General features: G+C 40.6%; 1 protein-coding gene across 1 annotated transcript in view; it reads left to right on the plus strand.

The window, feature by feature from the left end:
* The window catches only part of LOC146966464 (uncharacterized), a gene marked incomplete at its 5' end in the record, with an annotated part of 65,055 nt that extends 61,960 nt beyond the window's left edge, over positions 1–3,095 (plus strand). The window contains one exon of the mRNA XM_085764000.1: positions 2,254–3,095. Coding sequence (XP_085620126.1) covers positions 2,254–2,637 — 384 coding nt within the window. The remainder of the gene's footprint in view (positions 1–2,253) is intronic.
* Between the last annotated feature and the right edge of the window lie 12,029 nt (positions 3,096–15,124).

Below are 15,124 nucleotides of genomic sequence, written 5' to 3' on the forward strand. Positions count from 1 at the left end.
CTCTGCTTTGGATTAGTCTCATTCACTCATAGCCACAAACTGCTTTAGCACTCTTTCTTTCTCATCCACCCACAGGCGCATATTAACACTCGCTGTACATCACATGCACAAGCTTGACGTCCCTCCGACTGTCAAGCAAATTTCATGCAAACTTTTGAAATGTCACAGAAAATTAAATGTGAATTAAATGAATTTCCATCAAGTGGGATAAAGATGAAGATCAGAGGGAAAAAATGAGATTTCCTTCAAGACTTGATTAGCATTAGGCAAGCTGTTATTTTTCTTAGTGTCAACTAATGTCCAGAGTGTTTCATGATGTCATGCAAAGATAAGAAAATAAAAAAGAGAGAAACATGAAGCAATTTTCCACCACAAGCCGCTGCAGGTATGACATGGAGGTCAAGATGGACAGCTTTTCCACAGTGTTTTCACATTTTGAAAACTCCTTTTGCTGCTGCTGACAGATCATCACACTCAAACTGAACTAAAAACATCATAAAAAAACACATTTGAAAAGTTTTTTGCCAATATGAGGAAATTTGCTCAGAGTTTGCTGTGTCTATTCATCTTTTCTAGCTCAGTAATTTTCATAATTTGAATTAAAATACTTGGATGGAAACGGAGCCATGCAAAGTGCAAACACGCTTGTGCAGCAGCATTAAAACATCCCCCTCTGTGTCTTTCTGTCTGTCGCTCTCTTTCTTTCATTCTCCCCCCACTTAAACACATTCTTTTCATCCAAACATATGCACACCAGTTCACCCGTACCAATGTGAAGGTTGAGGAGACAAGCTGTGATTTTTAATTTCATCCCCCCTCCCTTGCAATTAGGGAAGCATCCAGAGCCACCAAAGACCAGGAAAATTAAACAGGTCCCCTTGAATGTACAGTTAATTATAAATGTCAGCCTCAGTGTTTTTTTTTTATCTAGAAATGATATTGCTTTTGGCATAACATAAAAAGAAGGCATTGTAGGGTGTTTGCCTGTTGTAGATAGTAAATACTTTTTAAGCATCTTACTGTTGGAGAGTTTTGACACATCGACATGTCATCGGCTCTTCAAGGGTTAAGCCTCAGACCCAGCTATTTCTAGTCATCACATGTAATACATTTGCCCAGATTTATTGAGTGTGCGTGTGCATGTGAGTGTGTGTGTGTGGTGTCTGGAAGGGTAATGTTAGCGGAACCGTCCGGAAATGTGTCTGTCTCATCTCCGTTTGTGTTTTTCCCTTTCCCTACTCTCTTTCGCTCTCAAACACACACACACACACACTCACACACACTCGCACACATGTACAAAGATATACGCGCACACATGGCCAGACATGTCGATGTGACATCATTCTTTAACCGCAGCTTTCACACAGATATACACACACACTAAAAAAACAGATGTGGAGAGTGCAACTGTCATTACCCGACGTGTCTCTTTGTCTCTGTTCTTTAAGTTCTTATTTTACTCTTCCTCATGGCTAAAAATACATTATTTTAAATCTTTCATTCTCTTTTATCTACCTTATTACAATTTTTAGACTGGCACATTTTTGCATATAATTACTATGGGTTGCAGCAAATACAAAAATACAAATGCTTTTTTTTTTGCTTTTAAAGGCACTTTTAACTCACACTCCTCGCTGCCTTTACCCAAATGTCCTTGTCAAAAAATAAAACGCCCTCAATTTAGCTAGTCTGTAATTGTGTTTCAGGGAGCCCAATCATGTTCTGACGATGTGCGATTTGTTTTGTGTCACGGATGATTTTGTGTCAAATCGACCTCTAATGATCGCTCAAATTGGTTGTTTTCATGTAGAAATTTACACCGTTGCATGACTCCCACTTGCAACCATTTCAAACTGTGAACACAATACTCTCCTGAAACCCCCCCCTGCAATTTTTCCATTTGCATTTCTGTTTCAACAGGCATGAAAGCAAGTATGAAAGATGAATTAAGCATATAATAGGATGTCAGCTACCTCATCAACATGATAGCTGTTGACTTTTGATGGTTGATATTTATTGGTAACATGAAATTAAGTTTTGTTATTTTGTTGATTTAACTAAATGAGTGTGATGTTTTAACTTTCTTAAGTTGAAACTCTCCTCCCCACACACACACACACATACCCCCCAAAAAACGGCCCCTCTTCCTTTTTCCCTCAGTCTGTTTCATGGTCACACATGAAGGACTCTTTTCAAAATGTTTCCTCCTCTGCGCATATGTCTCTCTCAGTGTCTCTTTCTTTCTGTTCCCAGTTAAACACCCTCAGCGGGGAGAATAAGCGGTTGCGCAGGCAGCTGGAGCAGGAGAGGTCCATGCGTAGACAAGTAGAGCAACTGCTCCCTCCACCTCCCACCTCCCAGCACTGCTCCTCCATCCACCTACCCGTCTCCTTCCGAGCCCGCCCACCTCCTCCCGCCATCTCCCTTCCCTCATCCCTCCGCCTCCCTATCCCAGCGGCGGAGGACACAGATCGGATTCTTACCCAAGCTAAGATCAGTGTAGCTGGGAGAGAGAAGTCAGGTGAGTCCCAGGCTTTGTGTGAAGCGCTGTGGTTGAGGCCAGCTGCAGAGCGCTCCGTCTCCGCCGCTCTGGAGGATGCTCGGTCTGGGAGGACAAGCAGGGATCTGACCAAATAAAACCCCCGGAAGACTCTATACCCTGTCATGACTTCTTGACCTCCAGCTCCTCACCGGGGAGTATATTCAGTATGAGGTTAATGTCCTGCAGGTCAAAGTCAAGTCCCTGGGTGCTTTTTGCCTGAGGGGGCTCCAGATCCAGCAGATGATAGAATTTACTCAAATCGTCAGCTAAAAACAATCTTTACAACTATGCCAGGAAGTGATTATTCTCAGAAAACATGTGCAGTTTTAGTAGCTGTAAAAATCAGACTCTTTTTTCTATATAAAAAAAACTATTGATTGCATCCTCATAGTATTACAGTGCTGCAAGCAGTTGTAGCTTAGAACATTACCACTTAATACTTCAAACAATGATCATGTTGTGAGACTAAACTGAAGCACTAAGTGCACTAAGATGTTTGTTTGTGTATGTGTGTGTGTGTGTGTGTGTGTGTGTGTGTCAGCACTTATTGGAAAAACTCAACCAGTTCTGTTGAACCGTAATGAATTTAATTCAACCTAATTGAACAAATGAGCTTAACCGATCACATGATCAACTGCAAGTGTTGATGAATGTGTCTTCCACTGGAGATGAGTCTTGCTTAGGGAGAAATGCACGGCGGTACATCATGGGTATCCACAGACATGCCTCAGATGTTAATGTGAATGGCTGTAACACAGTCTGATTGCGCTGCAGCTGTGCGCCATGTGTCCTGCATCTACTGTGGTAAATGTGGCTGTGTGTCTTTTTATGCGAGTACATTATGTGTCTGCGTGCTTCTGTCTCTCTCTAAGTGCCTGTTGGTGAGCATGTGCTTGTGTGTGATTGAGACTGGATGTTTATACTATATATGTTTTTTATGTTATGTTTTATAGTTTAAAAACTATTTTGTTGAGTGTCCCCTGTTGCTGAGAACCAGTGTGGTCATGACAGAAAAATAAAAACAGATACATTGGTAAGTAGTGGCACAACTTTCACCCATTTTTATTTCATCTGTCAGTATGTCAGTGATATTTTATTTAAGCCTGAAGCTTGTAGCAAGAGGCTACCTGTTGGTATTGCATAATTCTTAGACCTGAGACACAGAAAGACGTCGACACAGGTGACTTTACTAGGCACCAAAACCTTTATCTAAAATAATCTAAAATGGTTTTGAAGCAGGTACAATGGTGCACTCACGAACACAAGCTCACATACACCCACACAAACACACAAACTGTGTTGATTTGACATCTTTCAATGCGCATCTACAGGTGACTCATGCCTCTTTTTATATTTTATAGTGGTTCAGTAAGAGTATTGCTCATTCGTGCAAAACAAAAAGCAAGGAGAAAATGCATGCAGATATCTGCACTTAAAAAAAAAGCACCGTTATGCTGTGATGATTAGAACTGTGAGGAAAAAAGGTCTCAGACCACAGTTGGCCTCCTCATCTTGCCTCATCTCTTTCACCATCCCACCTGTCTTCTAAAGCCTTTTTATCATTCATTGGTTCTGTATATACATAGCTGTTGTATAGCTGGTCAGGATGTTGTACATTTTAATGATTTTCCCGAGCGCTGCCTGTCCTTGTTAGCTTGGTTCTCCTCATCTGCCATGTCAACACTCAAAAATACCTTTCTTTTATGTGCAAACACACATGCATGCACCCACTCACACATCCACGCGCATTTAGATTCTCTCACAAAAAAACACGCACACTTGCACAAACGGCACAGTCATTAAAAATGAAACCACAGGCTTTTTGAAAACTCCCAGGACTGAGGGAAAAGTCAGCAGCGCAGCGGTGAAAAAAGTCCCCCTGGAAACAATGAGGAGAATGATCATTTGTTGTTCTTGAAAACCCGGTGAGGTTTCACAGAGGTTAAGCTTCCCTTTGATGTGTTTTTAACTCGTTTCAGCTCTGTGGAGGGATTAGTCAGCCTCTCTCACACACACACAAACACAAATGCACACATTTGCGCACACAGGCACATACAGGCTCTTAATTTCCACACCACTTTCTCTCACAAAGACGGAAAGCACAGAACAGGCTCCTTCCTAACCTAATTTCATCAAATGAGCGTGTGTGGTACTCTGCTGCTGTATGTGTGGTCCCCTGGAAATCTGTGGTAAACCAGCAAAATATTGCAAGTCAGTATTTTCTTTTTATCCCAAATTAGCGTCGGGTTGTTTTTGAACAGTTTGGGCCCTCAACCACGAGAGACACTGAGAAAGAGAGGCAGGGTAGCTGTTGATCATCATGGCACTCATTACAGTGTTTACAAAGCATTATTTGATCCTTACTTTACGATACAAATGGCTGGAGTGCTTGTGCCCATGTGTGTTTGTGTGTGTGTGTGTGTTATCAGCTCCAGTCTGGGCTTCCCTGTAGGTCTGTGTGTGGTTGCCCATGCTAATAATCGCACAGAAAGCTTGCGTTCATTGCTTATGTTGTAAGCAGCTCTGCAACAAATAGTGTTCGCAAATGACTCATGTTTGTTTAACCATCGTGGAGTTACAAATAGGTGAATATAGACCACAAGAGGGCAATTCACAAAGATGACTTGCGATTGTAGTAAATACAACAAGAAAAGTTATATACAGAAGTCGTTTTATGTTTATTTGTCATATATCATTACTTAGAACCATCATTTGGTAACAGGGTTTTCTCAGGAACTCATTCAGACCATGAGCATAAGAAAAATAAACGTTGTGCTCAATTAGATTTAATTTGTTTTACTAAAAGTAAAAATAATAATCCATAAAATTGATTTTTTTTTGTGTGTGTGTGTGATTTTGACAAAATCATCACTGGACCCTTACATAGTAAAAACAATCAAACATAGGCTTTTTCTTTTCTTTTTTTTTAACATTTATTCAGCATTGCTATATTCACTGTGACCCTTACACAGTTTATACCACAGACTTTTCTCAGGAGGAAACTGACTACACATGCTCTCATTTTAGAAACCTGATGAATGTCTTTGATATTCATTTCTTTTTCTTTTTTTTAATGGCCACATCTGACAACCTATATACAGTATCTGACACCTACCTGGAGAAAGCCTCTTTTGTCGTGTGAAAAAACACTGCAGCTGGGACCAGCCCAGTATTGTGCCACTGTTAAAATGAAAAAAAAACTTTTAGTGGGAGAGGCAGTTCTGTCACACCACGAACAGAAAATGACAGACCAGAAGGAGAGGGTGAGAAAGAAATAAAACTGACAGGAGTGCTGGCAACATGTCTCCTCTAAAAGTTAGGTCACTCAAAAAAGGAAGGAGAGGGGAAAGGGAGACAGTTGCTCTCACAGTGTTTCACTTTTTAAAAGGTGAGTTTTTGTTATGTGGTTACTTTTTATAGACACTATACAGCAGACAGTATAGCAAAATGCTGACATTGTGACGGTGCAGTTGCATTTAAGTTGCAGACAGAGTGACAAAGTATCCCAGCACAAACCCCGATTTCTCCTCACCAACCCACACACGCGCACTTATTAACTACTTTTTGTGTTTAATTTTGTTCAACATTAAGGAGCGAATTGACATAAAATCACTTTTAATGTCTCTGTACCAGTGAAAACTGGCATATTGTTTTGACGCTCTCTGGTCGTCCATTCTATTCCCATGTACATGATATCTCAGGAACGCCGTGACAGAGCCTCTTCAAATTCGGCACAAACATTCACTAGGATTCAAAGATGAACTGATAACATTTTGGTTGTTACGTAAATGCCAAAATGACAGTAACCATTTTGCACTTTTGGATCCACCTCAATATTTCTTGCAGGTATTTTCAGCCTCAGAGCCCTCAAATGTTGCTCATTCAGAACAGTTAGTCAGTAACACTTATAGCGTTCTTATACAGATATAAAAAATATCCATTCATTGTGTTGGTTACACTTATTTGGATAGTTTGCCTACAGAGAGTTTACAGGGTATTTGTAACATTTAATCCTTATTAGAGTCTCCAATGTTCACCTAATGTTCAGTAAATATATGCAGAAGTGTTCAACAAATCACTTGTAAACCATTTCAGGGTTGAATAATCTTTTAAAATATTGCGAATACTGTCAGCCTTGTATCCAAATATCATATCCAAATAAAGTGTTGCTATTATTCTCGGTAGATACAAACAGGCAGTGTATTTTAATGTCTGACACACAGGATGCAGCTGAGTTTGAAGAAAAACATACTGTGTCTCGATAAAATAAAACAACATTTGTATTCAGAAGCTATAATAATGTTATTAAACAACCATAGTTTACATTTTTATGTAATGATTTCATTGTGGCATGGCCTTTATGCAGACTGAACTCCCTGCATTGCCATGGTCATGCTTAACCCACAAACATAAACCACACAACCAGCTGTTAATTCAAATGCCCCCAAGGAGGACTTGAAGCAGCCATAACCAGTGCTACAATATTTCAATATTATGTCCATTGGGGAGTTGTAATTAAAATTTAAAAAAGTAAAGAGGTATTTTCCTATTGGTTGAAGTAGAACCCTTTTTGCAGTAGGTATTAGTCAGTTTTGAGAGTTACTCTGGATTAATGGTCAGTGCTTTTGTTGTAAAATTGGATGTGGGTATACCCCGAGCTTGAGTCAAAGCACAACTCTGATTGGCTCCAAAATGAGAACACCGTTCTTCCCCGTTAGGCTGTCTGGCTGACTGATCTTCTTCTTTATGTGCAAGATAATGATTCTCTCTGGATCCAGTTATCAATTTAGTGTTTTTTTTAATATATATAGTATATACTGTATATAGCTGCAACGTACAGAGCTGTATTTGACCAACTAACAGTGCAGACGTTGCATCTTTTTGTCATTTCGCTGGGTCTAGCTTTGTAGATCAGACACAAATGAAACATGAAATAATGTGGAGAAAGGCAAGGAATGGAAGTAGTGGAGTTAGTGATATGGATGAAGGTGGGGAAAGACAAGAGGGAAATTAATAGAAAGATGGACGGATGAAATGGTTTGCAGGTAGGATACAGTAGATGGATAGGGCCGGTCAAGTAGCACTAGGAAGCAGGGGATGGGGATTCACTGTCAATACAGGAGCACAAACTATGTGCTACTACAATCTTAAACAATACAGATTCTCAGGGAGACTTTAGTCACCTTGGTCAACAAACTTGTTAAGTATAAGAACAAAGAATAGATGCTGAAATGTTTTTCAAAGGTTTACTTGCAGAGCGCTGTTCTAAACAACAGACAGATCTCTTTACATTTGAGTTAATGGGCCACGAAACATTACCACAAATGACAACTTGCAACACAGAATCTATAGTGAAAATTAGACAATCTAAGTAAAACATAGCCCTGTTTTAGAAATAAATAAATAACCCTTTAAGGCTTGCAACAATATTGAGTTTTCTCTTTTATCATGTGAATATTTGTGATTGTCACTATTTGATGCCTCTGTGTATGATAAAGATAACCAGCAACATAAGTGTTATAATATACCATATGTAGATATACTAGATAAATAATTTTTTACAACAGCTGTATTTTAAACTTATACACCTCTAGCAACTTTTTTAGTGAATGCCAGTTGTCGCAGGATGAAGGTACTACCTTCCATCATAAATATTGTATATTATAGTGCCTGCATGAGTGAGGGGTATGAGAAGAAACAGGGGACATGTGACAGATTTTTGGTTCTGCGTTCCCATCTCTTAATGGGTACGTTGACCATTAGGCCAGTTTTTCAAAAATGCTGGTGCTTTCCCTCAAGGTGTGAAAAGAGAGTGGGGGGAAATTGTACAGTTTAAGAAAGAAGGAAACCTAGAGGGAATAAGTGATTGCCAGACAATTTGAGGGAGTGGGAAAGAAAGTTGTAAAGGAAGAGTTGAGGACTACAGGGAAGGAGGAAAGGAAGTTGGTGGGAAGCACAGGGAAGAGACTGAAAGAACATTGGGGATTTAGGGAATAAGTTTGGAAATGAAGGGGAAAAGAAGCAGAGTGAAAGACGGATGCTGCGAGAAACCGACAAAGTAATGAAGGGAAAGAGGCGTAGTGTGTGATTTAGAGAGTAGAGAGGTTAAATATGGAAAGAGGAGGAAGAGAGTAATGGGGCATTTAGGGAAAGGTGGAGAGATGGAAAGAAAAGTGAAAGGTGAGAGAAGCCTGCGATGGGGAGAATGAGAGTCGGAGGAATGAGGGAGACGCTTGAGATTTAGCAAGGGTAGAGATGGGAGAAGAGCAGAATGAGAGAAAGAAAGAATCAGAGAGTAGTGGGAGATTTAGGGTATATATGGAAGAGAGATTGCCAAAGAGGAGCATATTGTCCTTATCGGCCTGCTCCAGAAAGCCTGCTCCCTAATGGGGCTGGTGTGAAGGGGAAATGAGGACTAGGCCTGATGCTACCTGATTAGCCATTGACTCAAACACACATCAAAGGTATGGAGGGAGGGGATGGAGTGCAAGGTGTGTGTGATGTGCGTGTGCTTGTGGGCTGAAGATGAGTCACCTTCACCTCCTTCAGTGGGACCAAGGAATGAAAATCACTCTCATTTTCCCCACACACACATATACACAGACCCATGGCCATTTTCTTCAACCTTGAAAGGGAAAGCTGCTCTGAATAAGGTGATCCTCTGAATGGGGGTATGGAAGAGGAGGAGGAGGGGGGAGTAGGTGGGGGTGGGGTAAATAGTCAAAAAGGCGGTGGGAGGCGTGGATACAGTTGGAGAAGGAGGGAGCAGCGAGGAAGAAGAGAAAGGGAGGGGGACATCAAAAAGAGTCATCATGTTCCATATTAGAGAAATAATGAAATTTGCCTTTTAGCTAATGACATCTCGGGACAGCTCTGTTAGTTTTCACATAAATTATAGCGGGCCACGTCTATGTCTTTTTGCTCAATACCTTAGGACAAAGCCACCCACACCGGCACACACACACACACACACACACACACACTCACAAACATGCAGAGCGATCAGTGGCACAGCAGTGACCGGTCGGTGTTTGAAATTCAGCACTCTCTGAGACCTATATCCCTTTTCCATTCCACACCCTGAATTTATTACTGTCACACACACACACACACACACACACACTCACACACCTATAATCATTCATCATACACGCTGGAACCTCCCCTACCTCTCTCCCTAAATTTCTATCCAAGGTAGCCCCAATATGGCTGCTGATGACCTTCATTAGTCCCCCCCTTTCTTTCTCTTCCACATGCTGCCTACTGTATTCATTTCTCATCTCTCTCACACTGCGTTTGTTCACAGATGTGCCCTCTTTTTGTTTTGTTTTGCCGTCTCCTATTTTCTTCTGTCACACACATTCAAACACTGTTTCATCTCTTTCTCTCACATATTTTTTTCAGTTGCTGTTTCCTATGCTTTCCCCTCTGTTTCTCTATCCTCCTTCTTTTTTTCATCCGTCACTCTTTTCTCATTACTCCCTCTCTCTGTTTCATTAGCATACAGAGTAAGAAGATGGTGCTGGGGGTAATCTGCGTGAGTCGCCGGTGACAAAATGGAGGGCGTCATCAGGGGTCGCGGCGCTGTCATCAGCCGCCAAACCTCCGCTGATGTCTGCCTGTCACGCACTCACACTCATGCATGCATCACACATATTTGCCGAGCACGGTGGAGAAAGGAGGAAACATGTATCCATAATCAGGTGTGACACATCACAGCGTAAATGCTACAATCTCACCTGACAGCCACGTACACACAAGCAATGCCTGCGTTGTGGACCACCGCGACGGAAACACACATTGACAGGTATCTGAGTATATTCAGAGATACACATAACTTTAGCTTTAATGAATACAGTGCGTTTGCTTTATTTTGTTTTCTAGTTGTTGGATTTCTAAGGGTTTCAAAGGATGTGACTGTGGCAGCTTTGCAGAGGGAGATTGGCTGTGATTCCCTTTTGCCTGTCACAAAGTCTTTTTGCCATCTTCAAGTATCACTGATAATCAGTTCAAAAACGGCCTCTGATCAGTTTAGTGTTACATCATTTACAGAACATGCTTGTAGGTACAAAATAATGCATACTGCAGATGAAACGATGTGTGTGTTTACAATCATAATATATTTCATAGGTTTTCATTGAGTCACATTAGCATGACATTGTATTAAATGACAGACAAAACATGTTATGTCTAAATAATTTTAAAAATGAAAGCAGAACTACATAACTTTTGCAGAGTAATATCCACTGTCGCCACAAGAATTACAGAATAATGGCAGTAAAACATAAATCAGTCACACTGTGTCAGTGCTGCAAGATGTTTCAGATAATTGACATGAAAATGGGATTTGTACTTTGGTTGCAACTGTAATCGACCAATGTTTGAAGCTCAGCACAGCAGTGGTTAAACAAAGCGTCTACTCCACAATGCACCGCATTGAGTTTCAACCCTTAAAAGTGGTATACGATGTGAAGCAGAATAATATACAACAGACACATCTGCAGCACTACTCTACAAGGATAACTAAACATACTTCAAAATGATCAAAGCAATCAGAACATAACAGTAAGTCAAGAAATCCATCCTCTGACCTTCACAGAAACTCCGATTTTCATTTACTATACTGTCATGTTTCTTCTTCTTCCTCTTCGCCAAGGCAGAAACTTGTTCTATGACAATACAGCAGAACTGAAGTCATGGCTGTGTGTTGATCAGTTGATGCTCTCCTTATCTGTTCTTGATTAGAAACTGTACAGTTACTGCTTGCGTGACAAGCCAGATGTGTCTCAACAAAGTACTTGGACTAGAGAACTAGAAAATGAAAGAGGGTGTTAAAGAAGATGGAGGAGAAGAGTGGAGAGAGTGCAAAAAAAGAAAAAGAAAAGGTAGCCATGGAAAGAGAGATGGAGAAACGAAATAGGAAATGAGAGGGGAGAGAAAGGGAGAGGACAAACAGCGAGTGAAGGATGAATTCCCAGGAGGCAGTGTTAAGTTGTATTGGTGTGTGAGCTTGTCACTAATAGTGTCCCTGTCATGGTTATGAGAGCTGGAAATACTTTGGTGCTAATAGACAGATTATGGAAAGAAACGAAGCATGTCCTGAAATCCTCTTAGCAAGACTTCACCTTTTTATTTATTTATTTCCTTCCATATTCTTTTCTTTCTTACTCTCCCCCTCTCACTACCTCGCTGGCTTTGGCATTGTCTCGTTGAACGTGTTTCATGTTTTGTCTGACATTTGGCGGGTAATGTTGTGTCTCCCTCTCTCTCTCCCTCACACACCCTGTCTTACTCTCTATCTTTTTCTGTCTCACACGTTTTCAAAAGGCACTTTATTTATTGTCCCAGGGGAGTACTACATTATGCATTAACCTGTTCAATTATGCATTCATTTATGCAGCCGTTGCCTTATGTAAATGCACTTTATGATTAAACAAATTGTTTCGCTGTTTGGCCGTGTGTTCCCCACATTGAGTGTTTGCCAGTGACATCATGCAGCAGCAGCAGCAAGAGACTCCATGCCTATGGTGTGTATGTGCGAGGCCCATTTTTGCTCTATTAAATTGGCCTTGGGGATTGTAAGAACACTGTGGGCTACACAAACTGATACTGAGCGGGGAAATGCAGTGGTTTCCTCAGCCGCTGTGATAGAGGCCAGCTGGTGGGAAAAGGCATTAGTTGGTCCTTTTGGATACTGCCCAGTCATAGTGTGTCAGCCGGTTTTTGGCCATCCACATTGTGTAAGTAGGATAGCCTACTAGAACCAAAGAGATCAAGTAGCCTATACAGTAGGCTATGGAAATCAGTGGAGATGTGTGCATTGAAAAATACACGACAACTCATTGCCTGAAAAACTATTAAGAATGTAAAATATTTTCGCTGAAGTTGCATTTGAATTTTGCAAAGATCAGCTATTCGAAATCTAAGTTTTGCTGTTTCTACATTATGTTAGCTATAGCAAAGCAGCTGTGTAGGAGAACATTGAGTTTAGCAGCAGAGTTCATTGGCTGTTTCCAGCAGGGGGGAGCAGCCCTTGTGTTTTGCTTCTAATCTTATTACTTTTTTTTTCTTCTACTGACATTAGCATGCTAACCAGCTAGTTTCAACCCAGACATTTCATCATATCACTGTAGTGTCCAGTCTGTCCTGAGAATATAGTGCGACCCCGTGACACAATCCTCTTGTCTTGTAAACACAACTGTAGCTGAAACTCTTAGGAAAACCAAAGATATTCAATATAATATAAATATGTCAATATAAACTGCCTTTGGGAAAACTGGAGATAGTGCTATTAGTGCTATAGAAACTGCTATTTCCAGATAACTGGAAATAGCAGTTGTTGATGCTAATTGTAGCTTTGTAGCAATAGCAAAGAGACATAGAACATATTCCTAGGAGGAATTGAAGCAAGCTGCAGATGATACTAAAAAATAGGTGTCTTATCCATGGTAAGAGAGAAGAAATTTACAAAATAAAACATAGGTGAAATGTAGGATGTGTATGAAATCTCTTGTGCCAGCTGTATAAATCACAAAAAATAAACCATAGGGATTTCATGAAGGAGAGACATCAGTGAAATGTGTTACGTACCCAACATTTCCATAGTTGTCACTTGGGTGATACTTAAAGTTGAAGGCGATGTTAATATTTTAAAAACACATATCTTGATGCAATGACATGAGTGAGTCACAGTCAACATTTCGTCAGGATCCTTTATGATTCATGTTTTCAATAATTGCAAGCATACTTCAAGCTTTGATCGCTCAACTTTTCACAGCAAAACACTTAAAAAACATCTGAGCTGCTTTGCAACTTTGCAAAAGCGTCAAAAGTTTTACTTTTCTTGGCCACGTTTATGTCAGAAAGCAAACAGTGAAATCAGCATGGGTACCTCAGCCAGCCATTATTTGGACTTTCATGAGATCATCTAAGTGGATGTGTGCCAAATAATGAAGTTGTTAGACCACGGCGCTATCACAGTGTCAGAAACATGCACTTTTAAAAGTGTGTGAGCCCAGGAACAACAGCTAATTTAAAACAAATACCCCTAATAGGCAGTGTAACAATGTCAGCAGAGGCCGTGGAAGTCTCGTATTGACTTAAGACTCAGAGTGTTGCTCCAGACATCTTAATCAGAGCTATATATAGCCTTTCCACTATCTGACAAGAGAAATGAGCAGCCATTTAAGACAGATGAACTGTGTCTAGATGGCGGGTAGACTTATCTAAACCGCAGCCACACCTTTGATCTACTCCAGAATCTCCCATTGGTTTCCATCAGATACAGGCTATCTGATTTACCCACGCCACTGAGGAATGAGAAATTTTAGGGGAGAAAGATGAATGGAATATGCATTAAGACACTTTGACTATACAGTCACTCTATTTTTCTGCCTTGCCTTCTCGTTTTTTTTCTCCTCGTATGCAGCCATTTGTCAATCATGCGGTTGTAATGCTGTGACTGTGCCCCCCCCCCTCTCCACCACCTATTTCCTCTTTCTCTCTCTTCACCTCTATCTCTCTCCCCCCTTTCTTCCCTCGGTGCGACTCGATCTCACTCCATCTCTTCGTCTCTGCCGGGGTGTGAGTGAGTGATGGAGTTTTAGTGGACCCTGCGAGCGGTCCTGTGGTTTTTCAGTGCCACACATCAGAGGCAAAGCATTAGCCCTCTGCATGCTTCAGGAGTTTGGCTTGGCAGAGCACCAGGCCCTAACTACCTCCTCTCCAGCACTCGCTGCTGCCAGCGCAGGCCAGACAAACTACCTGAGCCCCATTTGCAATATACATGAAATTATACCGATGTCCCACTGTTTATATTTATATTCATTAACCTTTATAAGGACATATGTGTGTTTTTATTACATTAATTTTCTGAGTGTATCCTGACACAGACTGAGTTAAAGCAAGTTTATATTGGCTGTTTTGAAGGAAAGTGGGTCCCTATCTGCATAATATACAGTAAATCTTCATTATCCAAACCTTAGGAAGCCTGTACAGACTGAATGGTTGAAAGAACAAGCTTAATGAAGAGAATATGCACCGCAATGCAAAGTTATAGTCTGGTAATTTTGTACATTAATAATAAAGCTACCTGGGACTTCTTGGAGCAATAAAATGATGTGAGTTTCATAAGAAACTTGGTCCTGGCGGACATACTGAACCTAAAGAAGTATGAGAAGTATAAAGAAATGATAACACCTATGTTGGTGTGTGATTCATGCAGTTTTACATATTTATACACTGGTTTTCACTATATTATCATATCTGTATGTGTGTGTGTATAACAGAGAGAGAGAGAGAGAAACCGTTTCCAAACGCCTGCAGCCTCTTGTGCAGTACTTGCAATTTCATGTACAGGAACTATAATTAAAGACAGATGAACATTAGTTCTGGTTTTAAAACACTGCAGGTCATGATACATACACGAGTGTTGGATAGAATCAAACATAAACATTCATTTATTATTTACCACATATTAGTAAGTATGCTGTATGCGGTCAAAACTGCAGCTCCACAGTTCTGACATTCCCTCTGATTGCAGATATTTCTAAAGCCACTGTTATCATATGGGTTTATACACCA

The sequence above is a fragment of the Trachurus japonicus genome, chromosome 20 (assembly GCF_045865225.1).
Source record: "Trachurus japonicus isolate A0001 chromosome 20, Traja_1.0".
Taxonomy (NCBI): domain Eukaryota; kingdom Metazoa; phylum Chordata; class Actinopteri; order Carangiformes; family Carangidae; genus Trachurus; species Trachurus japonicus.